Source organism: Vipera berus (genome assembly GCF_964194415.1).
Source record: "Vipera berus genome assembly, chromosome: 5".
NCBI classification, from domain to species: Eukaryota; Metazoa; Chordata; class Lepidosauria; order Squamata; family Viperidae; genus Vipera; species Vipera berus.
In genome coordinates this window covers 89496620-89524574 of record NC_138207.1, presented here as the reverse complement: position 1 = coordinate 89524574, position 27955 = coordinate 89496620, and the positions used below count along the sequence as shown (strand labels likewise).

The following is a 27955-nucleotide window of genomic DNA, read 5'->3' as shown; positions in this document are numbered from 1 at the left end:
TCCCCAAAACCCACCCACCCCAAACCACCACCTTCCCCCCCACAGTGCTCCAAGATTTTTTAAAGATATGATACAATGGTTCTGAGATAATATCTGCCACCTCCTTCAGAACTCTGAGGTGTAATCAGGTCCCAGTGATTTATGTTCATCAAAATCAGACAGGTGTTCTCAGCATTTTCTTGCTCATTTTAATTTTTATTCCTAGTCTGTCTTTTATAGTTGCCTTTTTGGTAGGTTAGCCTATAGTTTCTTTTTGTGTGAAGACTGATGCAAAGAATGAGTTAAGCAGCTCTGCTTTCTCTCTACTGCCTCTTACTTCCTTGCCATCTTCTCTTGCTTGAGATATGTGGTAATTTTTTGCCTGTTTGTCAGGAAACATACAGTCAAGACTGATTCACACTTTCACCTATACTTCCTCTTCACTCACAGCTTGACAATAATAGGGAGGGGGTGTTTGGAATGAATGGGAGGGAAAATGGTATTCAAGCATCCATTGGCACCGTGGGACATTGCTGGTGTCCCAAGGACACCTCGACCAGATGTCCTAGTGTTGCAGACTGTTTTTCATCACAAAATGAACAGGCTAGTTGGTGGATATTTTGGACTGTGGGTAGCCCATAGGGAAAAGGGATTAATTACGCTTGCTTTTGCATAGTTTCGCTTCTTCTGTGCCAGTGTGGTTTAATCAGTAAAGTTTTATAGTCTTGGAAAAACAATGTCCCAGGAGTGCCTTTTTCTAAATTCGGCAACTGAACAGTTGACACATACAAATCATGTTGTCTTTAAATAGTTAAATACTGATATCTATGTTAGAAGTAGGTGTTATTTTATATATTATTTTGGTTCTCAACAGTGGCATGCTTCAGGCAGAATATTATGAATATTTTATTTAGAAAATTTGTATTGCCACCTACTCACATATGGCAACTCGAGGTGACTTACATAAATATAAAATTACCCTATAAAAATAAAATAATAAGAGGAAAAATAATAAAATAGTGTAATAACCCCCCACCCTTGACAACACACATTCAAACTAATGATTTAATGGGCTCTATCACGCTCTGGGTTCCCCAGGCCGGCAGGCAGAACTAGGTCTTCAGTGCCTTCTAGAAGTATTAGAGTGGGGGCCAATCTAATCTCTAGGGGAATGATGTTTTAGAGCAGGGGTGTCAAACTCAATTTCATTGAGGGCCGCATCAGCATTGCGGTTACCCTCAGGGGGCCGGGTGGGTATGGCCAGGGTGGGCATGGCCTACTGGGTGGGTGTGGCTAGAGTGCATATGGCCTACTGGGTGGGCGTGGCCAGCTCTACATCATTCACATCAAGGGTGCCTATGGGGGCCTGGGCAGGAGTGGGACAGATCTGAGGGTCTCTGGGCTGGGGCCAAGGCAGCGGGGGCCGTTCCCTCACTGTTTCCAAGATGGCTTCGCAGGCCACATGAAACCACTTCGCGGGCCGGATCCGGCCCCCGGGCCTTGTGTTTGACATGTCTGTTCTATAGAGAGGGAGCCACCACAAAAAAGTCCCTTCTGCTGGGTCCCACCTGATGCATCCTTAGGGGACAAGACCCACAACATTTCTTGCCTCCTTGCTCTAGTGCAGGGGTTCCCAACCAGGGGTGCAAGACAATATTCCAGGGAGTGTGAAAACTTGGGCTTTCAAAATTATAGTCTATATGCATAATTCGTTGCCATTATTTTGAACTTTTGTAAGGGGTGCAAGAATATATCAGAAGCATTCTAGGTATGCGGTGTATAGAAAAGGTTGGGAACCACTGCTCTAGTGGGTTGGGTAGATGTGACTGGGAAGAGGCGGTCCCTCAGATAACCTGGTCCCAAGCCACGAAAGGCTTTAAAGGTGACAACCAGCACCTTAAATTGCACCCAGAAGCAAATGAGCAACCAATGCAGCTCCCACTGTTGTGATTCAGGGTCAGCCTGTAGGTTCGGCAGTTGGGTCGGATGACTCAGATGAGGGGGAGGAGGGGGGTGTTGAACTTGCTGATGATGGCTTTGAGGCTCCGCAGAGCCCCCAGCCAGGCCCCTCCTACCTGGTGGAGACCCAGCTGTGTGAGCCTGACAGCGTGGATGAAGATGACCCACAGCTGGCCCTGTTCAAGGACGCCCGACGCAGGAGGCAGTCAAGTAGGAGTAAACAGAGGAAGGCAATGGGGCTTCTCGGAAGGAGGGATAGAGAAGCCACGCCCTGAACTCTTTATAAAGGACTTGTGTGGGGAGGGCTGGTTTGCTGAAAGCAACCGCTCAAATAGTGTTTCAAAGCTCCGGTATCTTGTTTCATGTTTTGTTTGTTTTTGTAATAAATTTGGCAGACGTATTCCAGCCTCTTGCCGTCTGTAAAGGGGTTGCCTTTTCTGCAAGGCCGGTAGCAGGCTGGTACAGAACACCCACAGGAGAGGTGACATGTGCACACCAAGGTCTGCATAAAACTGTGGGCTGCTGCATTTTGTACCCACTGGAGCTTCTGGATGCTCTTCAGGGGCATCCCCATGTAGAGCATGTTGCAATAGTCAAGACGGGAGGTAACTAAGGCATGAGTGACCGTGAGTAGGGATTGTTGGTCCAGGAAAGGGTGTAACTGGCGCACAATCCGCAGTTGCGCAAAGGCCCTCGTGGCCATGGCTGCCTCCTGTTCTTTGAGCAGGAGCCGCGAGTCCAGGGGCATACCCAGATGCTCCAGGACAAATACCAAATCTGACGTTTGAACTCACCTGTGACTTCAGCTCTCAATAATCTGGTCAGTTATCATGATGACTATTATCTCCAAAACCATCTTTAACCCTGCATCCAATGAAGGCAGATTCATTGAATACCCTCATACTCAAGCATTTATGCTGAATATTCATAAAGTACAAATTTTTACAAGATAGCAAATTGGAAAAAAAGCTTTGATTTTACATTAAATTATCACCCTCAAATCTCCCCTCCCGTTCCCACTAAATGCTTCCAGTTAAGACGTGGAGAAAGAATAGTTTGTACAGTCTTGATTAACTTGCAGAGAAAATCACAAAATTGATCTTGTTATTGTCTAAATCAAGAATTTGATATTTCCTTACGAAGAAGCATAGAAACTGCTTAAAACTGCTATTTGGCTTTGAATAAGAAAATATGTTACTTCTTTTTTTACCATGTTTATTCTCCTGGAAAGGTTATATTGCTGTATTGTTACAAGCAATGAAAAATTTAGTTGGGCTTCTAGCTGGCTAAAGTGGGTAGGGCCTAGTGTCAGAACATGTTGGAGATTAATGTAAATAGGTTATGACTTTATTACTTTACATGCAGTCTACTTTTAATAAACTATTGTATACATTTGCTCTAAACCTGTTTTTCTGCAGTCACAGAAGCCTTAGGAAATACTTGAAAGAGTTGGGCTGCTGCCAAACTCCTGTTTTGAATTGAGAACAACCATCTGCTGATTTAAAGCATAGTTCACCAGGCTACCATGGAAACCAAGTGTTAAATAGAAATTAGCTATCTAAGTTTAGAAAAACAAAAACCTTGCGGAAAGTAACTTTTAATCCTGAAATGCTGGTAAAAATATAATAGACTTTCAGCTGGATATGTCTATGGAGATTCTCAATCATCCAGATCATGGTTGTAGCAAAGATACTTTTTCAAAAGGCAACTGGACTTTCTTTGTTTTTCCTCGAAGATGTTTCGCTTCTCATCTAAGAAGCTTCTTCAGTTCAGATGGATATGTTTTCCTGTTAAAAAAAGAATAATTGTGTATTTTTTCTTATGGATAATTTCTTAGGAAACTTACGCAGCTCTGTGATCCCTCCCTCCCTCCCATCCTTCCTTCCAATCCATTTTTACCAAGAAACCTGATGCCCACTTAACTTTAACACTTCTATCATAATCCAAGCAATCACGCACCTCAAATCACTTTACAGACATAAATTGAGGAAAATTAATACTCGGTATAGCCCAAACTGTCACAAGAAGACATGCTCCCAATGATAAGAAATATTTTCTGATGGGGGATTTCTGGTTAAGAAATCAGCTGGGGATGCCCTGAACTATCTCATGCTCACCTGCCCGCTTACCGGAGCTGTGCGCCAGGATCGAAAAAACCACAACCCATAACAGGAGGCAGCAGCCATGATGAGGCCACTTGGAAGCGTTTTTGTCTGTCCTGCCATAACCTCCCCTCCTGTCTCTCAGACCCGCCGCCATTGTAAAATAATCCTCCCCTCCGCGGTGGCCCCCGCAGCCTATCGGAGAACAAGAGCCACGACGGCACGCCCTCCCCCTCAGCGCGAGAGTTTAACGGCATCATCCAATTACAAGCCGCTTGACAAGGGAGCTGACTGAAGGGACAGCGAACCAATCAAGGATCAGAGTTGAGGCTCTTGTGAGGTAACGCCTCTCGACATGCTGCGAAATTGATATACAGCAGGGGGTCTTCAAACCTGGCCCTTTTATGACTTCTGGACTTCAACTTCCAGAATTCCTCATTCAGACATGCTGGCCTGGGGATCATTTTGGAGGTACGGAGGGGAGGGGAGCAGCTGAGGGCTGCTTGTGTGACCTTGAAGCACCCACCTTTGGAAGTACCAATGCTCAAGCTGGGCAGAGCGGGCGATGGGAGAGGAGCGGGCCAATTGCCTTACCAGTAACTGGGACTTCGACACACCTTCCCACCCATGTGTACCTTGGACAGGGCCCCGCTTCTCCCAAGGTGCGGGGTGCCCGAGCGCAGGGCCAATCAGGAGCCCTGCGAGGGGGCAAGCCTGCATGAAGAAAGAGAGAGAGAGAGAAAGCGCAAGTGCCTCTCTCTGTCTCTCTCTCTCTCTGCAATAACCTCTCTCTCTGTTCAAGCCATCTAGTAGTTTTTATCTTTTTTCTTGCAAAATAACAAGTGTGAAATATCTAAGATCTAAGTGCAAACTTTCAGTATTTTTTAAAAGGCAGGTTTTGATGTATGAGCATGACACATGCCGAGAGAATGTAGTGCTCAATAGCTGTAACCAGAATAGATATAGTTTGAAATTACAGTTGTCTGAATATGAACTTCTTTTCCTTTTTTTGTTATGTATTCTTGGCTTCCATAATTAATGTGTGCTTGTATTCAATTAAAATATTTTCTTTATACATAGGTTGGTCTTTGGGATGCTGTATCCTGCTTATTATTCCTACAAAGCTGTAAAAACAAAAAATGTGAAGGAATATGTGAGTACTTAATTTCAACATTTCTTTTATTATTAACTTTTATTCAAGTTTTGAGAGTGTTTACTAGCTTCAACAATAATACGGATTTTAACTTGTGAAGAGAAGTTAATCATGGTAATTTATGATATCTGAAATCATATTTTGTGTTTAAATGAGGTGTTGATGTTGCACTATTTGATTTTTAAATTTGATGGTAAATTGAGAAGTAATGCATGGAACAGATCCTTTTCAAATGCAGCTCCTCTTTGCTACCTTCCTGTTCTCTGTGAAGCATATTTTTTCCTTGCCACCTTCACAGTGATTAAATGATATGACTGAATTGGAGAGCCTAGATGTGCTGGCAATTTTTGTAGAGAAGGAGAGAAAGCATATGCTGTGTATAAATTCTGCCTTAACGTGGAAGGTTATTAGCTGCTTCTTCACATACCTGTTTGTAATAAGCATACAAAAAGCATACAAAATACTTTTTCCAAAGTTTTGGAAAGTGCTTCCAAAACACCAAAAAGCATTATGCTCAAGAAATTTATTAAAAATTTAGGGATATGAAAAAGTCACAGTAGAAATAAGCTATACATGAGAATGTGAATATTACACAAAGGAAAATATGACCTTTACTTAGTACAAAAAAGAATAGAGTGAGTTCATACATTTTGCTAAGTCATGGGTCAAGTAATTAACTAAATCCTAATATTAGTTGAACATAATAAATTGGCAATAATGTAATTACTTTTTAATCTTTTCCATATTTTAATTAAAAGTATTTAGCATGCTCTGTGTATGTTGACTGATAAATAATAAATTAGTTTTTCTTTGGGTGTATTGAAAGTGTCTCTGGGTATCGTTAGAGACTGTAAGAGTATTGTCTTAGATTGTTTCATAGAATTCAGGTACTCCAGAGCTAATGATATTTCTGATGCGTATGCTACTCTTTGACGTACCGTGTTTCCCTGAAAGTGAGCCCCAGCCTGATTTTCAAGGGTGGTCCTAATATAAGCACTTCCCCAGAAAGTAAGCCGTACTTAAGAGCCTGCACAGACAGCTGGTTGCCGATTGTATCTGGTTTCTACCATAGACATGAGGTAAAAGGGGGGGGGTAGCTGCCAGTGCCCCTGGGATGAGGCGAAGCCAGTGAAGGAGGGGGGATCTGACCCACGTGCCCCGCTAACCTATGGTATACCTTATTGCTGCCTCTCACACCGCCTGGCTTGTTCCGCGGCTGGTTTCGGCAGGCCGTGTCCATTTGCCACATTGCACATCACTCCTGCTAATGCCGCTGCTGTGCTTAGTGGATTCCCCCACCCGATCTGACCCACGTGCCCTGCTAACCAATGGTATACTGGTTCCTTACTGCCATCCGGCTTGTTCCATGGCTGGTTTCGGCCAGCCGCAACCATTTGCCGCATTGTGCAATGCGCCTAATACTGCTGCCATAAGGCTTGGCGGATCCCCCCATCTGACCCAAGTGCGGCCATAGGTATGCCTCCCATGCCTACGGTAACCCTAACTCCTACTCCCCCCCCAACCTTAACTCGAGATGGGAAATCCTGGGGGGGGAAATGGAAAACGCTGGGGGGAAAATGGTTTTCCCCATTTGTTTCCAAAGCAGTTTGGAAACGGGGAACAGATCTGCTTTATACAAGTTTTCTTGGTTTTTCCCAGGTCTTCCCATCTCTAACCCACAATGCCTAACCCCAACTCTAACCCACACTCCCCCCAGGGCAATCACAATGCCTAACCCCAACACTAACCATCAGTGAAATCAAGTTTGACACCCCTGGTTTAAGGGTGCTTTAATTTAATGGTAGATTTTAAGGGAACACTGTAATATTTTGCGCTCCCCCCGACGAGTTCAAAAAGAAAGAAGTATTCTGTCGGGTTCAAGAAAGGGATCGTGGAGGACTCTCAGGGCAAGAATCTTACAGCTTTCTGCAAAGAGAACAAGTTGGATCTCCGTATGGTCCGAAAATGGCAAGCAGAGTACAATAACCTTAGCCAACAGATGGATGAGGGAAATGCTAAGAAGCGAAAGTATGGAGCAGGTAGGCAGCCATTATTTCCTGCACTTGAACACAACATCTGATTGGATTGCTGACAGGAGAGCAAAGGCTTTGGTTATGCGCAAGGCTGACGTTCAAGTATTTGCCATTGCACTGGCACCACAATTAGAAATATCCCCACAAAAATTCAAAGCACCACAACACTGGCTGGATGGCTTTCTTCAGCGGTATGAACTTTCTCTAAGAAGATTGACAATACTGTTCAGGCTGCAGGATACTGAACTTATTAAACGTACACTTTCATTCAAGTCCTTTGTTGATGGCATCGACTTTTCAAAGTACCAGCTGTCAAACATGATTGCCATGGATGAGACTGCCGTGTTTATGGGTCAAGCATCTCGAACAATAATTGATCAGAGGGGTGCCTCGTCGATCTACATTCCCTCCACTGGTTATGAAAGTGCACGTGTTACCTGCATTTTGGCAATTCGTCTGGATGGAACGAAAGTCCCACCTCTAATTATCACTAAGGGCAAGAAAGATTGAAATTGAACGTGTTTCAGGCATTTATGTCCTTGAAACTGAAAAAGCCTGGTGCACACAAGCAATGATAAGGAAGTGGGTCGATTTTCATGCTGCCACTTGTTTTGAGAGGTGGGCAAAGAGGTCTGCTAGTCTGGGATTCAGCCAGCAAAACACATGAAGAAGTTCCTTGGAGAGAGAGGAATAGACCAAATAATGATTCCTGCAGGAATGACTGTTTAGCTCCAGATAAACAATAAACAAGCCATTCAAGGACCATTTGCAGACTTCCGGTGGCTCCGCGGCGACGGAGGCAGCCTTCCCGGGCTGCCCGCGGCTCAGCTGAGTGATTTTCGCCCGAAACAGCGCCGATCAGCTGTTCGGGCGAATTTGAAGCCCCCTCCTCGGGAGAAGAGGAGGGGGTGAGGCCCCAGGTAGGGGTTGAGTTCTCCGGGGCCGCCTGAGCTTGCAGCTTGGGCGGCCGAAGGATTGAACTCCCCCGTAGCCTGGGTCGCTCCCAGCTGGCCAGCGCCTCTGCTCCTGACTTTATGGAGCAGAGCCAGGCGTCTGCGACCACCCCTGCCTGAAGGAAGGACTATGGAATAAAAAGAGCAGGCAGAGCGGTACAAGAGGAAAAGGTGAAGAGGATTATTTTATTCTACTCTCGAGCTTGATGGACTTTTTAAACTCTAAGTGAAAGTGCGTCACAATTGAAAGTAAAAGATGGCGGCTAAACCTCCCCCTAAAACTCTTCGGAGTGCTGGAACTTCCCCGGTGCAACAATCATCATTGCAGGCATTGCATCCTCCTGATGTAGTGACATCGAAGGACTTACAAGTTGCTCTTGAAAAACATACCCAGGTAATCTTGGAATCAATTTTGGAATCAATGGGTGATAAATTTGCACAGATGGAGGAGAAATTGAAGAAGTTGGAGGAGAGAATGGAGGAGAGGATGGAACAGAAGTACAGGGTGATGAAGGTAGACATTTTGTCTTCAGTGTATAAAGTGGCTGAATGTGTGGAAGATTTGGATGAAAAAGTTAAAGATTCGACTCAAAAGAATGCCATATTAGAAGCAAAAGTATTGGAGAATGAAGATTTAAGACACAAAATGGATAAAGAATTGAGTCTTGCTCAATATTTCCAGATGCAGTTTGCCATTAGAATCAGAGGTTTAAAGGAAAATATTAAGGAAGATCTAAAGCAGCTGGTTTCTGAGGCTCTCGAAGTGGTATTGAATCAGCCAGCATCTGAAATAAAAGGAGGCATGGATAAAGTGTATCGTGTGAACTCATGGATTGCTAGACAGAGAAAGTTGCCTAGAGATGTGGTGGTTTATTTTACAAAAAGGGAAATTAGAGATGAAGTTATACAAGCTGCCTATGATACTAAGGTCGTGATTGCTGATCAAGAAGTTCTGGTTCTAAAAGAAATTCCTCCAAAGATTTTAAGGAGAAGGAAGGATTTTACATTTCTTGTGCAAGAGCTCAAGCAACGAGATATAAGGTTCAGATGGGAGATTCCAGCGGGGTTGATGGTGATGCATGAAGGTAAAAGGTACCGTCTGGTCACTGTGATGCAAGCGCGTGATTTTTACAATAATGTTTTAAAAGCAACCCCATTAACACTTCTGGAAGCTGCAAAGGGATCTGGAGAAGGAGAATATCAAGAGGTTGAAGATGGACAGACAGAGGAGAATGGTGCTGGAGGAGATCAAGTTATAACACTTTTGGATGATCCCAGAGAACAGAGGGTGACGCGTGCTGCTTTAAAACGGTCAAAAAAGATAAAAGAACAAGATCAGCAGAAGTCTATGGAACTTTCACAACGTACTTACAGTCAAGTAGTGGGAGGTGGGAAAAGATTTGGGTGAGGAATGTAAAATTTATACAAGTTTGAAATCTAAGAGAGAATTTTTATAAAATGTTTTATAGATGGTATTTAGATTTTAAAAAGCTAAGCATGTATCTGAATTATTAGCCTAAATGTTGGAGGTGTGGTGATAAAGATGTAATATATTTTCATATTTTCATATATGGTAGACTTGTAAAAAGGTCAAGGCTTTTTGGATAAAAGCCTGATGGAATATACTAAGTTGATGTTGAATTTAATTACGGGGATAGTACTGGAAAGAGGAACTGCCGACTATAGAGGAGTGGATTTTAAAGGTTTCTGACCTGGTCGAAATGGTGAAGATTTCGGCCTATTTGAAAGATTACTCGCAGGAACGTTATATTATGGAAGGGAGAAAATGGCTTGGGTTTATTCAGAACAAGTATAGGGTTAAGAAGTTTTATATTTGAATAAGTCTTCTTTCTTTGTTTTTTTTTCCTATATTAGTTTTTTTTATATATATTTATATATATTTAATATTACTAAGGTTTGTTTTATCCTATATAAGCTAGAGAGTGATAGATTTTAGAGTTTATGGTTGTTAGTATATGGTTGTTTATGATTGTTTTTTTTATATATACCTTGTATTTAGCTCTGGGAAGTCGGGGGGGAGGGGGGAGAGGAAGGGGGGGAGGGAGAAGGGGGGGGAGGGGGGATTTTTTAAGGGAAAAATTGTATGTAAAACTTTTCAATAAAAAAGAAAAGGACCATTTGCACATGGAAATCAATGACTACATTGAACAAGAATGGAGAGAAATCGGCGTGGAAACTTTGTGAAGCCTAGCCTGCCAGATGTCGAGACTTGGGTGAAGAATTTGTGGGATAAAATCACTGACAGCTGTGTTGCCAATGCACTACGAGCAAGCTACATGGTCAAGAAGTGCTCGTTTAGGGAGACAGCTATTGCTGGACATGAGAGATTGGGGCCAATGGTTCCACAGGAACTGGAATCGCAAGAGGTTAAGGCCGGAATTTGGGGTTTGGGAGAGTTATTGTGTGAAGATGTTGCAGAAAAAGATGGCTGTTTTTGAATGAATTGGATAAATAAAAGATTGCTGTACACCACAAATTGTGGTTGCCCTGGGGGGATTGTGGGTTAGAGTTGGGGTTAGGCATTGTGGGTTAGAGATGAGAAGGCCTGGAAAAACCCCCAGAAAACTTGTGAAAAAACAGGTTTTTTCCCTGTTTTGGAAACAAACGGGGAAAAACCGTTTCCCCCCCCATCCATCTCCAGTTAGGGTTGGTGAGGAGTGGGGGTTAGGCATGGGAGGTCAATTGATCAATTCCAACTTCCCGCAGGAAAAAAAAAGATCTTGTGAAGTTGGAATTGATTGATTGACATTTCAGTTGAAAAAAACTCCCCCCCCTGCACATGGCAACGGAGGAGCATGAAGGAGAAATGGGCCGGTGTTGGAAGTCAGGTAAGCAAAGACATTCAATTCCATAGGCAGCCTTACCCCACCCAGCCCCTTAGCTTACAAAAGTGTGGGTGTGAAGGAGAAAAAGAGGGTGACAACAAACAGGCTAGGAAATGGGAAGTGATTCACAATTACAGGTAAGCAAAATCAGTCATCTGTCAAGACCACAAGCTGGGATAAGCAGCACCTTGGCCTGGATTTCAATAGCAACCAGAAGAGCAACCACACTAAGGCAGCACCTAATCTGTACAATTGTAATAACTTTTGGAAGGAGGCAAAGGTTGTATGCCACTTTACAGATTTTAATATTTATTTATTATAAGGATGGCCATCATATTATAGATACTACATATAATTTGGTAAAAAAATTGTACAGCTGAAATGAAGAATGCTCTGTCTACTGGACTAAGATATACATCCTGTTATCTTATCAACCTTGGTCCTGACTGGACTATAAGAACGTAAAGGAGTCTGTCTGCCTCATTTCCTGGATTCCTGTCTAATCTGTACAAATGTTATATTGGTTGATGTTCTACTAGGAATTAATGAATTGTAAATATATCTTTTGCTTGAAGAGTCTGGAAGTTGAGGTTTGGCACTAGGCTGCATTAACAGAGGGATAGAATCAAGGTCATAAGAAGTGTTACTCCCATTTTATAATGCCTTGTTAAAACCACACTTAGAATACTGCATCCAGTTTTGGTCGCCACAATATAAAAAAAGATGTTGAGACTCAAGTGCAAAGAAGAGCAAAGATGATGGGGGGAGAGGTTAAAACTAAGAATGGTTGCAGGAACTGGGAATGCCTAATCTAGTGAAAAGAAGGACTAGGGATGACATGATAACAGTGTTCCAGCATCTGAGGGACTGCCAGAAAGAAGAGAGGTCAACCTATTCTCCAAAGTAGCCAAAGGCAGAACAAGCAACAATGGATGGAGAGAAGTCCTAAAAATAAGGAGAAATTTCCTGACGGCAAAAACAATCAACCAGTGGAATCAATGTTCTATCACTGGAGGCTTTTGAGAAGAGACTGGACATCCACTTGTCTGAAATAGTATAGGGTCTCCTGCTTGAGCAGGGGATTGGACTAGAAGACCTCCAAGGTCCCTTCCAACTTCGTTATTCTATTACTTTTCCCATCAGACTATCTCCAGAACAGCTACTAAAAACTTGGCATTGCCACCTAAAGATACAGGGTCACCATAGAATCAGATAATAGGTTCAAATTGCAAAGCCTATTTTCCTGATGAGCTCAAGGCAGCATACCTAGCACTCTTATCCTTCGGCATTTTCTGCAATCCTGTGATGAAGGTTAGGCTCAAAGAAACTTTGACTTCTCCAAAGAAAACTTCTCTTGGTTGAGGCTGGACATAAATCTGGATCTCTCCAATCATAGACCAGCATGTTAACCCTGTCTGATACAGTGCCTTTATACCACAGAAAACTAAAAAATTTTTTTGAAAATTTAAATTTAGAAGATACAGCTAGTCCCTGAGTTACAAGCGTCCAATGACTATTTGAAGTTATGACGGTGCTAAAAAGATCCCAACATTTACAACCAATCATATGATTGCTATTGGTGACCTTCTCAGCCGATTTCCGCCAAACAAATCCAGTGGGAGAAGCTGGATTTGCTTAAAGATCATGTGATTCATTTAATGATCTTGGCAAAAAAGGTAATAAAATTAGGGGCAGTAAGAGCCACCTTGGGCCAGTCACACATTCTCAGCTCTAGAAAGGTATCAATGGAAAACCATTTCTGAAAAAACTTTGCCAAGAAAACTCCAGGGACTTGTTCAGGCAGTCTCCGACATTCAGACTGTTGAATGGGGAAAAAAATATCCCTGGTGTTAAAATATTGATAATTGCAATAGCACATAGGTTAAAAGGAATTACTTGATACAATTTTGTTTTATGAAAATGTATCAAGTGTCTGATGATATAAAATTACTGCAAAATATTATTAGCATTGTATACTAATGAAAATGAAACAGTATTTTTGGCTTCCATACAGAAAAGACTTTTTATATCCAAATTGAATGTTTGCGGTAAATTATGCTTTAATGTGGTGTTGGAACTTTCATTGTGTTTAATAACACAACCTTGAAATAGATTTATAGAATGCGTGGGAAAGTGAATATGAATTGTTCCATAAACAAATATTTTAGAGCACTTTAATGATATTAAACAAATCTTTACCTAGATTTGTTGAAATAGTAGAGTAATATGGAGTACATTCTGGATATGCAATTATTTGGAATCAATCTAATATTATGTTAGTTGGTAACGGTACCTATAGAAGTTGGTAGAAAATTAAGCTTTGCTTATTGCCTGGATTATATTAAATTCTTGAAGATCGTTATTTACCTGTGTAATCACACAGAAGATATCCTGTGTGATTACACAGGCTATTACAACATGACTATCTCAAATTATATTAACTTAGATAAAAGAGAACATTATAAGATTGATGGAAGTGCTGATGAATTTGTGGAAGAATATGAAAATTAATATAGAAACGAGTATTAAGAGTTATCTAAGTTGACTCCCCTTAGGTATTTAAATTATTATTCAAATTATAATTATTTTTAGTGTACCGTATTTTCCGGCGCATAAGACGACTTTTTAACGCATGAAAATCTTCTCAAAAGTTGGGGGTCATTTTATACGCCCAGTCGTCTTATACGCCGGAAAATAGTAAATCCTCAGGAGCAGAGACGTTAGTGGAAACGGACAAATCCAGAGCTCGAGAATGGCGAAAGACGGCCTCCTCATAAATAAACTGACCAGCCCAACCGAGGCTGAGGCTCCAGCTTACCAGCGTCCTAGGGCAGCAGACCCCCCCTTTTTTTTTGGAAGGGAGCGGGAGTCCAGCGCGTGCTGAGCCGCCGGCGCTCGGCGAGCACGAGAGCTCAAGGGAGCACGGAAAGCCAGGCGGAGGCTGACCTGACATGTTCGCGTGGAGCTGAGCTTCACCCGACCCTGGGAGTTCGACTTCAGGGCATGGTGCCGTGGCCAGACCTACAGCAACACCCGCCCGGGAAGGTGCAGCTCAGGAATTGCGACAGGCAGACTGCAGCGGAAAGCTGGCGCTGGGGCTTCAGCAACTCGGGGTCGCCCCTCTGCCCTGAAGTAGAAGGCGGCCTTTTGAAAAATAAATATTATAATATGTGTGGGGTTTTTCCCCTTTATTTCTTTTTCCCCTTTCTGTATACTCCAGCGATAACTTATGCAAGTGAAAGGAGGAAAAACCCCGAGTTTGCATTTTCTTGGAAAACTTTAGAAAAGCACAGCAAAATGCAGAGGAGGGTAAACGGGCTTCTCGATCTCAGTGCCACGCAGGGCTCCTTCTGGTTTCTAGTTACTTGGAAACTCAGGGCTTTCTTTGAGGGAATCTCAAACTTGCGGCACAGGGTTGAGCCCGTTTTTTTCACCACCACCCCCCGCCCTCCGCCGCCCTGTTGATTAACCTATGGAAAGAACTGCCTTCTTTCAGACCTGGTGCCTTCCCGAAGTGTTGGGCCACAGTGCTGTCGCTCCTGGCCAAAACAGCCAGCGTGTGTGGCTGAAGTAGAAGGGGGCGCCAACGCGAGAGGAGACGAGGTTTAGGCGAGGCAGAGCAAAGCTGATCTCGAGGCCAAAAGCTCTTGATAAACCTTCACCTAATTGAGAAGCAGCCCTGACTTCCTACTTACCCGTATTTTCCAGCGTATAAGACTTTAACCCATGAAAATCATCTCAAAAGTTGGGGGTCGTCTTTTATACGCCCAGTCGTCTTATACGCCGGAAAATACGGTATTTTACTTTTATAGTTACAGCTTATATATGGTAGGAGTGGTGTGAATTTTCCTGATTTTAAAATGTATCATTGGGAATATTTGTTAACTCCAATAAAGTATTGGAATGAAAACAGAATTGACTGAATATGTAGTAGGCGACAGATAAATAGATAAAATAGAAAATTTGAGTTTTTGAGTTTTTATATTTATTTAGAACTAGACAATATTATTGTGAAAAACTTTTTAAATATCAGGTTTTTTTCTAGATAGATGGTCATACTTTCTGAAAATGTATTGTAATCACCCTTATTTTTATTTTCCAAGAATTCCCAAGGATATCCTGAGGATGTCTGGAGTAATAAATGTCTATTCATTTATTAATGAATAAATCATTAGAGAATGATTTATTATCAGTCTAGATTTCCATTCATTTTGTACTTAAAGGGTTTTTAAAAATGGATGGCAAGGAACCTAGTAGGCATTATTTGGATACATCCTTTGTTCTCCATTTATTGTATCAAAGCTTATCCTAAGGGGGGGGGGAATGAAAAACGCACACATACCATTCAAACTTTGCTTTCTTATATAGAACTTGGTGACCAAGTTAATATCTATTATAAACCATAAAGTATAATTTATTTCCTTCCTTCCTTCTTACCTACCTACCTACTATGTTTTGTTTCATTTTGTCTTTTGTATGTAAACCCTACTGTCTGCTTGAGAAATATATAATCAGCTGAAATTGCACAGTGTTTTAGTGTAATTTGTCTCATATCTATTTAAATTCTCAGTTTGAGCTGGAAAGAACTGCATGACTGAACTTTGATTTCTTTAGTTGGCTTAACATCGCAAAATCTGCTATGTAGAGATAATATATTTGGACTTCAGTATTCTGTTTATGTCATTAGCTGTATGTACTTTGTGACTACATAGTGTTCTTTCATACTGCTGACTTAGGCAGCCAGATTCTACCCATCTTTTTACAACATGGCTTCTTAAAGGTAATAATCATTCTACATAATTGCCCTAAATAGATATTATTGAATAAACAGTTTCTTTCCATTATAGGAAATAATTTTTAGTATTGGGTTGTTTTAGCAATAGGTAAATGGTTGTAATTTTTTAATATACTTTGTATTTCAATTAACTCATTTAAGTGGTTTATATGTCCACTCATCTCACAACAGGTGAGTGAACCATGAATTTTTGGGCCACCCAGATTGGGAGTTGTTCCATCTGTAGTCTTAGATGGGGTAGCATTTCCCCATTCAAGAATTGTGTGCAGTCTGGAAGTCTTCATGGATTCACAGTTCCTGCTCAATGAGCAGATTGTGGCTGGAAAGACTTTAAACAGGTTCATTTGGTGTGTCAGGTGTCCCTTTTTCTAGTTCAGGAGGCCCTTCAGATCTCTTGTGGCTTGACTACTGCATTGTTACTTGCTGTTTATATGTACACTGTGAGCTAATGAACCAGAGACAAATTCCTTGTGTGTCCAATCACACTTGGCAAATAAAGTATTTTGTTCTGTTATCCTATCCTATCCTATCCTATCCTATCCTATCCTATTCTAGAAACAATTAAGTTTGAGGTCACAATAGGAAGGGAGGGAAGACCCCCAGTAAAGAATAAAAAGGAATTGGAGCTCAAAAACTTAAAAAAAAGAGGGAAGAAAAGGATAAATAAAATTAACATAATAATAAGGTTAAATAAATAAGATAAAAGGGATTTTCAAACAACAAATTCATGGAACAGGCGATACTATTGTGGTATGCAATACATGTTTCATGTATGTGCTTATGCCCAAAGAATACCCAAATTATGCATGCATTAAATGTAAACTATGTGAATTATTAGAGGAAAAAGTAAGGCATTTAGAGGCAACTCTAGCCAAACTCCAACCTATGAAAGAAAGCTATACCCAAACCGAACCAAATAATGAACAAATAACTCCCAGAGGATCTGATCCTACTGATAAACCCTTGGAGGAAGACAAATGGAGATGTCACACATAGAAGGAAACACAATAATCAAAGAAAGAAGCAGTAGACATCTAAGAAACCCCTGCTACCAAATCTAACCCATCAGAAGCAGCCCCATTAAAACTGAGCAATCGATTTTTAACCCTAACCAAAGAATCCCTAAGACTGCCTCCACCCACACAGACAGGCAAGACATCAGAATATAAATTGATAGCAAACAGCACTCCTTAACTAGCACTGATGATGTTACCTAGTTAGGGTAAAATGAAAGGTCTGCAAGAAAACAAGCAAGCTCAAAGAGTAACAGAAAACTGTATATAACAATTCCGTTTGTTAATTAAGACAATTTTTAGAACTATATATATATTGCAGGTTTTCTTTTCAAAATTTATTTTATATTCATTTATATGGTCACCCATCACACCAATGCAACTCTGGGCTGTGAACAAGAATTGAAATACAAGATAAATACAAAATATATATTTTAAAAACTGAAATATACTATACCTAGACTATAGTAATTTATTTCATTAAGGTCATTTTAAAATGTCTATAATGGCCTTTCAGAAAATCACGTGTATAACCTTCAGTTTTGCAGCAGTTGTTTCCTATCCATCAGTCAATATTCAGAGGACAAAGAGATTAGAAATGAAGAAACAAATCAATCTGTATTTTCCTAAATTGGAAGATACATTGACACTTTCAGTTTAAAACAAAACAAGCTTCACTATTGAGGGAAAATGCCCATAACCAAAAACATTATTTCTGGACTTCCTGTTCCTGTTTTCCAGCGAGCAGTCTGAAGATTCAGAATGCCGAACTCTTCGGCTGGAATTTCTTTTTGTTGGGGACCCTAAGGGGCCAGAACCCACCCTGAAGGGGTGGAATGAAGGAAGGAAATCCCAGGGACTTTGGAGAGGCGGCGGTCTCTCCGAATGGTCCAGGAGAAGCCTCCCAGAAACCAACAGAAGAAAGGGCTGACTAACTGCAGGTTCAGCCATAGTTGGAAACAACAGAAGTCACAAGCTTCTAAATTAAGCAGATTTAAAACAGCATGCTTGAATCTGGGTAAGTATATTGATTTTCTCTATCCTACTTATTTTCCTGAAGAAGAAAGTCCCCAAAATAAGAGACCTCTGAAGAAGGAAAGGGGGAGGGGGACTCTGCTTCCTCCCTTTTGGTTATCGGAAGGGGCGAAACTTACCCTTTAGAGAGAGAAAAAAGCCTAGAAAGACCTGAAAAATAAGCAAACGCTGACACCTGCTGGTGGGTGAGGATTTTTTTCTTTTTTTTTTCTCTGACCCTCAAAGTTTTTAGAAAATGCAGCTGTGTAAACAAAGTGAGAATAACAAAGCTGAAGCAATGAATACTTCACAAAAGGAAACATATGATAAGTGGCAACAATTTCAAAGGACAATGACTTTAAACTACAAAGAAATCCTGTATAACATTGAGAGCATGAATCAACTTATTTCCAACTTAATTTCACTCCAAGAAATTTCCCAGGAAAATACAGTAGAGGTGACTGAACAAAATTCTGAGGATAGAGACTTAAAGATGGAACCATATAAAATGAACATTTCACAAGATGAAACATATGATGAACGGCAGCATTTTCAAAGGACAATAATTTTAAACTACAGGGAAATGCAGAATAACCTTGAGAGCATTAATCAACTTATTTTCAACTTAATTTCACTCCAAGAAACTTCCCAGGAAAATACAGTAGAGATGACTGAACATAATTCTGAGGATAGAGACTTGAAGATGGAACCATATAAAATAAAAAATCATGATTTAATCCAAATGGGAAATATTTCGTCCAAGCAACTTTGAAGATAAGGAAAAGAATGAGAAAAAATTCCTTACAGGGAAACAAAAGATGCAGCAAAACATACTGATTAAGAAAGGCAACGGCCAGAGAAAAAAGACTAAAATAGAAATCCAGAAAATAGATGATGGAACTTATCAGAAAGAATACTTAAAAAAGAAACATTTGTTTGAAAATGGCTATCGAAATGGAAAAACTTTAAAATATATTACTCTTAGAGGGATGAATTTTTTTCTTTTTTTTTTCTTAACTAATATAATGTTTTTTTCCTTTCTGTTAAAAAAAGTTGAAATGATTTAAACAAAAGCAATTGTTTTAGTTATTTAAATGTGATAAGAAAAGCATAAAATGTGTTTTGAATGAGAGTTAAAAGATTAGATGATTAGAATTATTGAATGGAATGCTTAAAGTTTAAATAAATTAAATACATTCTTAGCTATGGTAAAAAAAATAAGAAATTGAGGGAATAAATATATATTAAATTAGGAGGGATACATATTTTCAGTTGTATGTTATTTTTTGTATCTCAGTGCTCTTGTCTCTTTTTCTTGTTTCCCTTTTCTTCTTTTTTTATCTTCTTCCTTGTCTCTCTCCTCTTTTCTTTTTCTACTTTTTTACTTATTGATTAAGAAATAAGCATGAGAGGGCTTATATAGGAAAAACAGAAATCCACCAATGTAAATATAGTTAACTGTTGAAAAAATTGTCACTAGTAAGAATATTTAGAATTTCGGGGGAGAAATAAGCTGAAATAAACACGGTAACAGGATTTACAATAAGGCAACTAAAATGCCAAATAGGATTATTGAAACTATATACTTAATTGTTAATTAAAATAATGAGAATTGTCTTAATCTAATGTTTTGCAAAGAAAGATACTTTGGGGAAAGGGGAAATCAAATGAAATTAACATATGGAATATAGATCATAGAAATTAATTGTTAAGGATTGTTTTATAAATGTTACCCAGACAATATACTGTTTACAAATTACTGAATGATTTATGTTATGTTAAAAAATCCTAATAAAATATATAAATAAAACAAAAACATTATTTCTAACTACACTCTGGAAGTTTTAATTTAATAAATAAAGCCCCATGCGATCATACCTACCCCATCTTGTCCACCCACTCCTGGAATGTTGTGTTCAGTTCTGGATGCTGCAGTCTACAAAGAATAGTGACAGATTGGGGTGAATTGAGAGAAGGGCGATGATAATGATGAGGGAACTGGAAACCAAGTCCTGTGGGAATTAGTAAAGGGATCAGGTATACCTAACCTGAAGAACAGAAGACTGAGGAGAGCTGAGCAATCTTTAGATGTCCTACTATGGGTTGTTGATTTGAATTATTTTGATAGAAGGATTAGATAGAAAGTTGAAAGATCTTTTTTTATATAGCGTGTGCTACTTACAGTTTGTGTTCTTATAAAATGCATAAAAACAAATAGGACCTACGTATTTTAATTTGTTAAAATATAATTATTCCTTTTTCTAATCTGTAGATGGAAACTAAAATGGTTGTTTTGCATTTTTCATTCTTAGGTGCGGTGGATGATGTATTGGATTGTGTTTGCTCTTTATACGTTTACTGAAACATTAACTGACCTCTTGATCTCTTGGTAAGATCTGTACATTTGCCAAACATCATGATTTATTTATGTTTTCATGTATGACTGTGTTCATTGTTGGTAGTTGATACTGTTAAAAGCTCTTTAGCTAGATTCTAGGGAAGGTGGAATTACAACAATACTATTTATATGTATATAAAGCATATCTGAAATATTTGAAAAATTTCCTAAAAATACTTCCCCTGACACTTAGGTTAATTAGAAGGAAGGTGCCTATTTCTTTGTATCACATAACCACATTATGAATTCTAATTTACATTTTACAGGTTTCCATTGTATTATGAACTGAAGATTGCTTTTGTTATTTGGTTGCTGTCTCCATATACAAGAGGGGCAAGTTTAATATATAGGAAGTTTCTTCATCCTCTTCTTTCTTCAAAAGAAAGGGTAAGCCTCCCTCCTGTGGTGGAGCAGATATTTATTTTTATATTTTAGAAAATAAATTTGGTAGTGGTAGTGGGGATGAAGAATGACATTACCATATTGTGCTTTGTGCCAAGATATGATGTTATGGATTGCCAATATCAGATTAAATTAATATCCATACTACACATATTTTTCCTCCTAGGAGATTGATGAGTACATTGTGCAAGCCAAAGAACGTGGTTATGAAACAATGGTGAACTTTGGTAAACAAGGCTTAAACTTAGCTGCTACTGCTGCAGTGACTGCAGCTGTAAAGGTAAACAGTACTGCATGTTATATATTTACTTAGCATCAAATGGGTGAGAGGGGATGTGTATTCAAAAAGGTATAAGGTGAAAAGCTAGATAACCTTTTTCTAACAGCATATTCTAAAAAGTATGTTCTGTCAAACATGACTTGCTTTTTAAACAGTGAAGATGACTTTTTTTCTCTTTTGTTGCTTTTTCTTGGTGGTAAATCACATTCCACATGATTTCTGACTTCTTTCTGCTGTTCTTCAATCAAGTTGAGGTAAATGCTCATGGAAGATTAAAGTATGAAACAGTGACCAGTATGGTTGACTGGGATATTAATATGGTTCTCTCCTGAATTCAAATTTGTAAGAAAAAATTAAATTAAAATGATAAACTTGAGTTTAACTGCTGCAGCTTATGGCTGTCCGATGCTAGACAGCCAAATTGAGATTTTCACATGAATTCAAGTTTCTATTTCTATCTATAATTTGCCTAAAATACAAGTTGCCTCCATTTTTATATTCACAATAGTTATTGAGTATAATTAGTCACAGTGACAAAATATTATAGAAAGGGAAGCTGCATGAGCATATGCTTTTACAATAATTTTGAATAGGAAATACAATTTGTTCTACAATTTGAATTTGTACCTGATAGCCAAGTATATGCATTATATATCAGGGGTATCTTTTATCATTTTTTTCAAATAATTTTATAAATAGAAATACAAACTAATACACTAATAAAATATAAAAATAATAAATAAAATGTGTGAAAAAGAAAAAAAGTAACTTCATCATAAGTATAAACAATTTTAGTAACTTATCACCCTCATATTCTCTGTTTACCCCATGTCTCATCTCCTAGCTAAAAACAAAATCCAAAATCTTTGTCATTCATTTCTTAGCAAAAGTCCAGAGATAATTATCTATTTTAACTTAGGTCCATCCTTCATCATTGATGCACATAGCCCAAAACTGGGGAGTGGGCTAAGTGATCTAGGAGTCAGTAAAAGTTGCCAACCAGTTCCTATAAAGTAGCAGCAATCGCTGTAGTCAATGTAAAATGCAACATTTGTAAAAATGTAAGTAATTTGTGATTATTGAGAATACCAGTGGAATATACTCTGGCCACTCAAATGCCTAAGAAATCACAATTTATTGAGCTACAGCTGCTTATTCCTAGGAAGTCTCTTCTGATAAATAATCTGCAGAATTTGCCCATTAAGGTGGGGAAGATAGTGGGAAATATGGACCTAGGCATGTAAGTTGCACAATTAAACTTCCAGGTTTCCTGAAATTGCAGTTTAGATATCTGCTTTCCTCCAGATTAAATTACTTTACATGCTAAAGTGAACATCTGCTCAATGAAACCATGCTTTTCCCATAACATACTAACAAGATTTTCAGTTCTTCAGAGTTCTGTTTATTATGAAGATGCACATTTACACAAATTGTCTGATAGCAATTTCTGCTAGTGGAGACTACTAAGCTGCTGAGCAAGTTACCATCACTTGAAAAAGAACCACGAACCAGAATTGTTTATGGCTTTAAACAGGGCTATTGATAGAAGAAGCCAGATTCTAATGCTGATCACATCACAAACAGCTTTGCAGTAGTGTAACTTCTTTCAGTGGTAGATGGAATTATCTCCATCTAGAAAGAAATATCTTCGAAAAGAGGCAAACAATTGAATACAGGTAGTCCTTGAGTTACAAGTGTAATGGAGCCTGCACATTCCACTCATAACTTGAAAACTCGTAGTGTGAATCTTGTACATCGAACGAGATCACTCTCTTGCTCGTTAAAACGCACGTGGCTTGTTAAGTGCACATGAGGTATCGGTGGGGAAGGCCATGGGGGGGGCCTAGTGATGGAACAGGCCCCCAAGGTCTTCCCAACCCACTAAGATGCTTCATGCTTCCCCCTTTCCTTCTTGCCATGCTGGACTCACCTTGAAAAGATCCATCTCCTCTCTGCCATGGTTCCTGCTTTTGAGGGATAGGAGAGTCGATGGAAGCTCTTGGGTGCCGTAATATCACACAAATTCAGGCACTGATCCTCTTTTGTAGAATGGGTGCCTGAATTCTCGCACTGAGGTGCCTGCCTCCTGCTTGCCCCCAACTCTGGAGCCATGTGGCCACTGCCCCCATTCTGTGCGGCAGCAGCTTGGAGCAGTCCTCCGAGGGCTGGATCCAACCTCTGGAGGCATGCAGAACCCCCCCCTCCGCAACCTCCGTTCCTGATGCAAATGGCTTGAAAGACCCCTCCGAGATTTGGATCCAGCCCTCGGAAGCTTTATTGCAGGCACCAGCAGGGCTGGATCCAACTTCTGGAAGCAGGCAGCAGCCCCCTCCCCATCTCTGTTCCTGGCACGAATGGCTTGGAAGATCCCTCCGAGGCCTGGATCAAACCTCTGGAAGCTCCTTTCTGGGCTCAAACGGCTGGGTGGGCCCCTCCGAGGGCTGGATCCAACCTCCAGAGACGTGCAGAAGCATCCCCCGGCCTCCGTTCCAGGCTGCTTGGAAGCCTCAGAGGCTCCAGGGACAACGGGATCACTTTCTCTCCTAGTGGGGCGAGCTCCGGCAGGCTGGACTCGGGTGCAAGGGGCCTGGCTTTCTCACTCAGTTGAAGGCTTCAGGCCTGCCCTCAGGCAGAAAGGAGTTGGGGGCAGGAGCAGAAGACAGGCACCTTTTGCATAGAGAAAGTTTCTGAGGTCCATGATTTGGCGCAACTTCAAACACTCGTGTGAGATCATGGATTCCAGAAACATTCTCAGTGTGAAAAACATTTCCAAGCCGACTCTCCTTTCCCTCAAAAGGAAAGAAACGCAGCAGAGAGTATTTTTGCAAGGTAAGTGAATCTGGCATGGCAGGAAGAGAGGGGGAAGCAGTTGTGAGGAGTGAGGGTTAGGGTTGCAGTGCCACAACACGACTGCCGTGTTGTGCTGCAATATTTGTAATTTTGGGACTTGCTTTTAAACACTAGGGGACGCTCATCACGTAACTTCAAGTGTTAAGTGAATGCTCGTAACTCAAAGATTACCTGTAGTTTGTTTCAATTACATCCTTAAATTGAGCAACAGTTAAAAGACTCGGAGGACTTAGGTGAGATTCAGATATACCATTAATTCAAACCTTGTGGCTTTCTTGCTTGTAGGTTAGTATGTTTGTGTAAATTTAATTTAGCCAATTCTGATATACTCTGATTCTATGAGTAAGCAAATCAAAGGTTAGTGTAGTATGTGATATAGGTCACAAAGCACCTATTTATCCACCCACAGGGGACCTTCTAAAAGTGAGGATGAACCTGAGTAGTCCATGACTTAATTCCCATTGCAGTCATAGGAGCAGTGAGTACAGTAATGGCAGAAATCTTCTCTTATTCATCTGCTGCTATTCATGCCACTATCTGAATTCCTTAATGCCTTACAGATTAGAGCTGATAAAAATGACACAACACTGGGATTCCTGGGATTATAGATAAAACTAGAGTTTTCTAAGGCAAGTATTCTAACCTTGCTAACCTGCGATCACCACAGCTCTTTCCTGAATGTCTTGAATCTTAACTTCCTGAAATTAAGGCAGGTTCCTTCTTCCAAATGATATGGCTTGTTTATGGTTTCCAATGGTGCTTTACCTGCTGTGGAAACATTTCATTTCCTTTGCTTCAAACAACGTGACCTACAGAGATTGGAGTTGTCAAAACAACTTATCATCTTGCATTCTTACAAAACACTTTAAATTTGTGCATGTTTACCTAATAATTACAATTGCTAATAGGTAGCTTTTTTTCTCAAGAACAAAGGAATGAGAGTCAGCATTTGTGCTATGGATTAGAACTGTATTTAAATGACCATATACCTCTAATTAGTACTGTTAATTGAACAATTAGATAAAAAAAACTCCAGCTCTTCACATCTGGGATTATATGTTAAACCAAATTTCTTTCAGGAAGAATTGAGAAGATGGCCAATAGTATTAGTGTATAAATTAATGAAGGCAGGCTTTTAATATGGTGCTCAAACTTTACAGAGTAGACATTGAAAGAGGCATAATTTGAATAAGGCTCAATTTACACTAAATTATGGATATACTAATTGAATTTAATTAATTTTAGAGGGTGTATTGGAGGAAAAAAATCTAACCTTTACAGAGGAAAGGGACAAGGGCTGTATAGGATAGGAATGAAACCAATTCAGTTCTGAATTATCACCCTACAGCTGTTTACAGTGATAAACATTGAAACGCTTGTATAAAATATCAGATAAATTGTAACCTGCAAAAAAGCCTAGCTTAATATTGATGGGAATTGACATTTGCAAACAAGTTGAATTTTAAATTGCTTACGAAGAGACAAGTGAGATCTCACAGGTGCTCTATAAGCTGCCCAAGCCAAACCCAACGATAACAGGCATCTTCTTGGGATTCTCCCAGAAGCTTTGTTACTTAAAAGAGTTCTGAATCTAAACAAGTAAATTTTGTTCAGTTGCTGAGAAGATTCTCCCTTAATACAGCAAAGCTTACACAAACTTCCCGACCTGAAATTACAATTCTTTGCAGAGCTGCTTAAGAATGCTCCCATATTAATACTATTTTGTGGCTTATTGGCATGATTTTATTAGGATCCTGTATTATTGCAGCTCCCTGCCTCCAAGGGAGTCTTTTACAACATTTCTTTTAACTGTAGCTGCTAGCATGTTCACTTTTTTCTTTTGTTTTAAAAAATGTGCAGTGACCTAGGCATATTCAGTAATATAACTTGGCTGAAACAAAAAACATAGGGGGTCATTTTAGACTCACTATGTTGTAGGAAATTCAGCTGTTACATTTCAAAATTAGAACTTATTTGTAGTGTATTTCTTTAGGCTTAAACTTTTTTTTTTAAAAAAATCATGGTTAAGCAAAATGGATAAATATATGTGAATCCAGAGTAATAAACTCTAGACTCTGGATTCACATTATACTCATCCATTTTGTTTAACTGTGATTTTAAAAAAATTAGAAATTTAAGTGATTTCCCTAAATTATTACAGTATCAATTTAAAATCTAATAATAATAATATAATAATAATAATAATAATAATAATAATAATAATAATAATAATAATAATAATAATAATAATAATAATAATAATAATATAAAGTTGGAAGGGACCTTGGAGGTCATCTAGTCCAACCCCCTGCTCAGGCAGGAAGCCCTATACCATTTCAGGCAAATGGCTGTCCAGTCTCTTCTTAAAAACCTCCAGTGTTGGAGCATTCACCACCTCTGGAGGCAGGTTGTTCCACTGGTTAATTGTTCTAACTGTCAGGAAGTTTCTCCCTAGTTCTAGGTTGCTTCTCTCCTTGACTAGTTTCCATCCGTTGCTTCTTGTCCTGCTTTCAGGTGCTTTGGAGAATAGCTTGACTCCCTCTTCTTTGTGGTAGCCCCTGAGATATTGGAACACTGCTATCATGTCACCCCTCACCCTTTTCTTCATTAAACTACACATACCCAATTCCAGCAACCCTTCCCTATATGTTTTAGCCTCCAGCCCCCTAATCATCTTGGTTGCTCTTCTCTGTACCCTTTCTATAGTCTCGACATCTTTTTTACATCGTGGTGACCAAAACTGGATGCAGTATTCCAGGTGTGGCCTTACCAAAGCATTGTAAAGTGGTATTAGTACTTCACTTGATCTTGATTCTATCCCTCTGTTAATGCAGCCTAGCACTGTGTTGGCTTTTTTGGCAGCTGCAGCACACTGCTGGCTCATATTGAAGTGATTGTCTACTAAGACTCCGAGATCCCTCTCACAGTTACTACTATTGAGCAAGGTACCACCTATACTATACCTATGCATTTGATTTTTCCTGCCTAAATGTAGAACCTTACTTTTTTCACCATTGAATTTCATTTTGTTAGATAGTGCCCAGTGTTCGAGTCTGTCCAGATCCTTCTGTATCTTAAGCCTATCTTCTCGAGTATTGGCTATTCCTGCCAGCTTGGTGTCGTCTGCAAATTTGATGAGTTCCCCATCTATCCCCTCATCCAAATCATTAATGAAGATATTGAAGAGCACTGGGCCCAGAACAGAGCCCTGGGGCACCCCACTACACACTTCCTTCAATGTAGATGCGGTTCCATTGAGGACCACACGCTTAGTACGGCCTGTCAGCCAGCTACGAATCCATCTGGTGGTAATGCTATCTAACCCACATTTTTCTATCTTATCAAGTAGTAGGTTGTGATCTACTTTATCAAATGCCTTACTGAAGTCCAAGTAAATTATATCTACAGCGTTCCTCTGGTCCACTAATTTTGTCACTTGGTCAAAGAATGTAATAAGATTTGTCTGGCATGATCTGTTTTTGACAAACCCATGTTGACTTTTAGTGATGACTTTGTTTGCATCAAGGTGTTCGCTGGTGTTCTACTAAACATTAAATCAGAAATACAAGAATTATGCTATTTTTTTCTTTGCATGCTTTTTTTATTCCATGCATAGTGTTCTTGTACCGTTTAAACTATATAATATGTAAGGATTGGAATAAAAATCATTGTGGCATCAAGAGGTTTATTGTATGTATCTAACATAGGACATACTGCTGTATTTTTATCACATATTTTCATTAGTCACATATTTTTTACTTTGCAATAGACTTTGCAGTTTTCCTGTCCAGAAAATATATGTAGTCATCCTCTCATATTTGGGAGGAAACTCTTCAATTTCTTCCTTTCTTTCTTTATATTCATTTATGCTTATTTAATGCCACTGATTTGCTACAATTTTATGCCATCCATCTCCCCTGCAAAGTGACATTTTTTGTTATATTAGATACAGATGATAAATTTCCCAATGCAATTTGAATTAAGCAGTTATGCTAAACATTGTTCTTAATCTAACATTTAAAAAGTTTTGTCAATTGTATGCTAATGTAAGTAACTTTTATCCTTTGGTGCAATGTATTTTGAATTGCTATTGTGAACAGATTAATATCCTATCAGAAACCAAGACACTATTAAAGTCCAATACAGTCATATGAAAAAGTGCCATATATTTTCACATA

The 27955-nt window shown here is 39.6% G+C and overlaps 1 protein-coding gene across 1 annotated transcript in view; it reads left to right on the top strand.

The window, feature by feature from the left end:
- The window catches only part of REEP3 (receptor accessory protein 3), a 44615-nt gene that overhangs the window by 9182 nt on the left and 7478 nt on the right, over nucleotides 1-27955 (top strand). The window contains exons 2-5 of the mRNA XM_081329698.1: nucleotides 5121-5193; nucleotides 20160-20236; nucleotides 20512-20632; nucleotides 20814-20927. Of these exons, the coding sequence (XP_081185824.1) occupies nucleotides 5121-5193; nucleotides 20160-20236; nucleotides 20512-20632; nucleotides 20814-20927 (385 nt within the window). The remainder of the gene's footprint in view (nucleotides 1-5120; nucleotides 5194-20159; nucleotides 20237-20511; nucleotides 20633-20813; nucleotides 20928-27955) is intronic.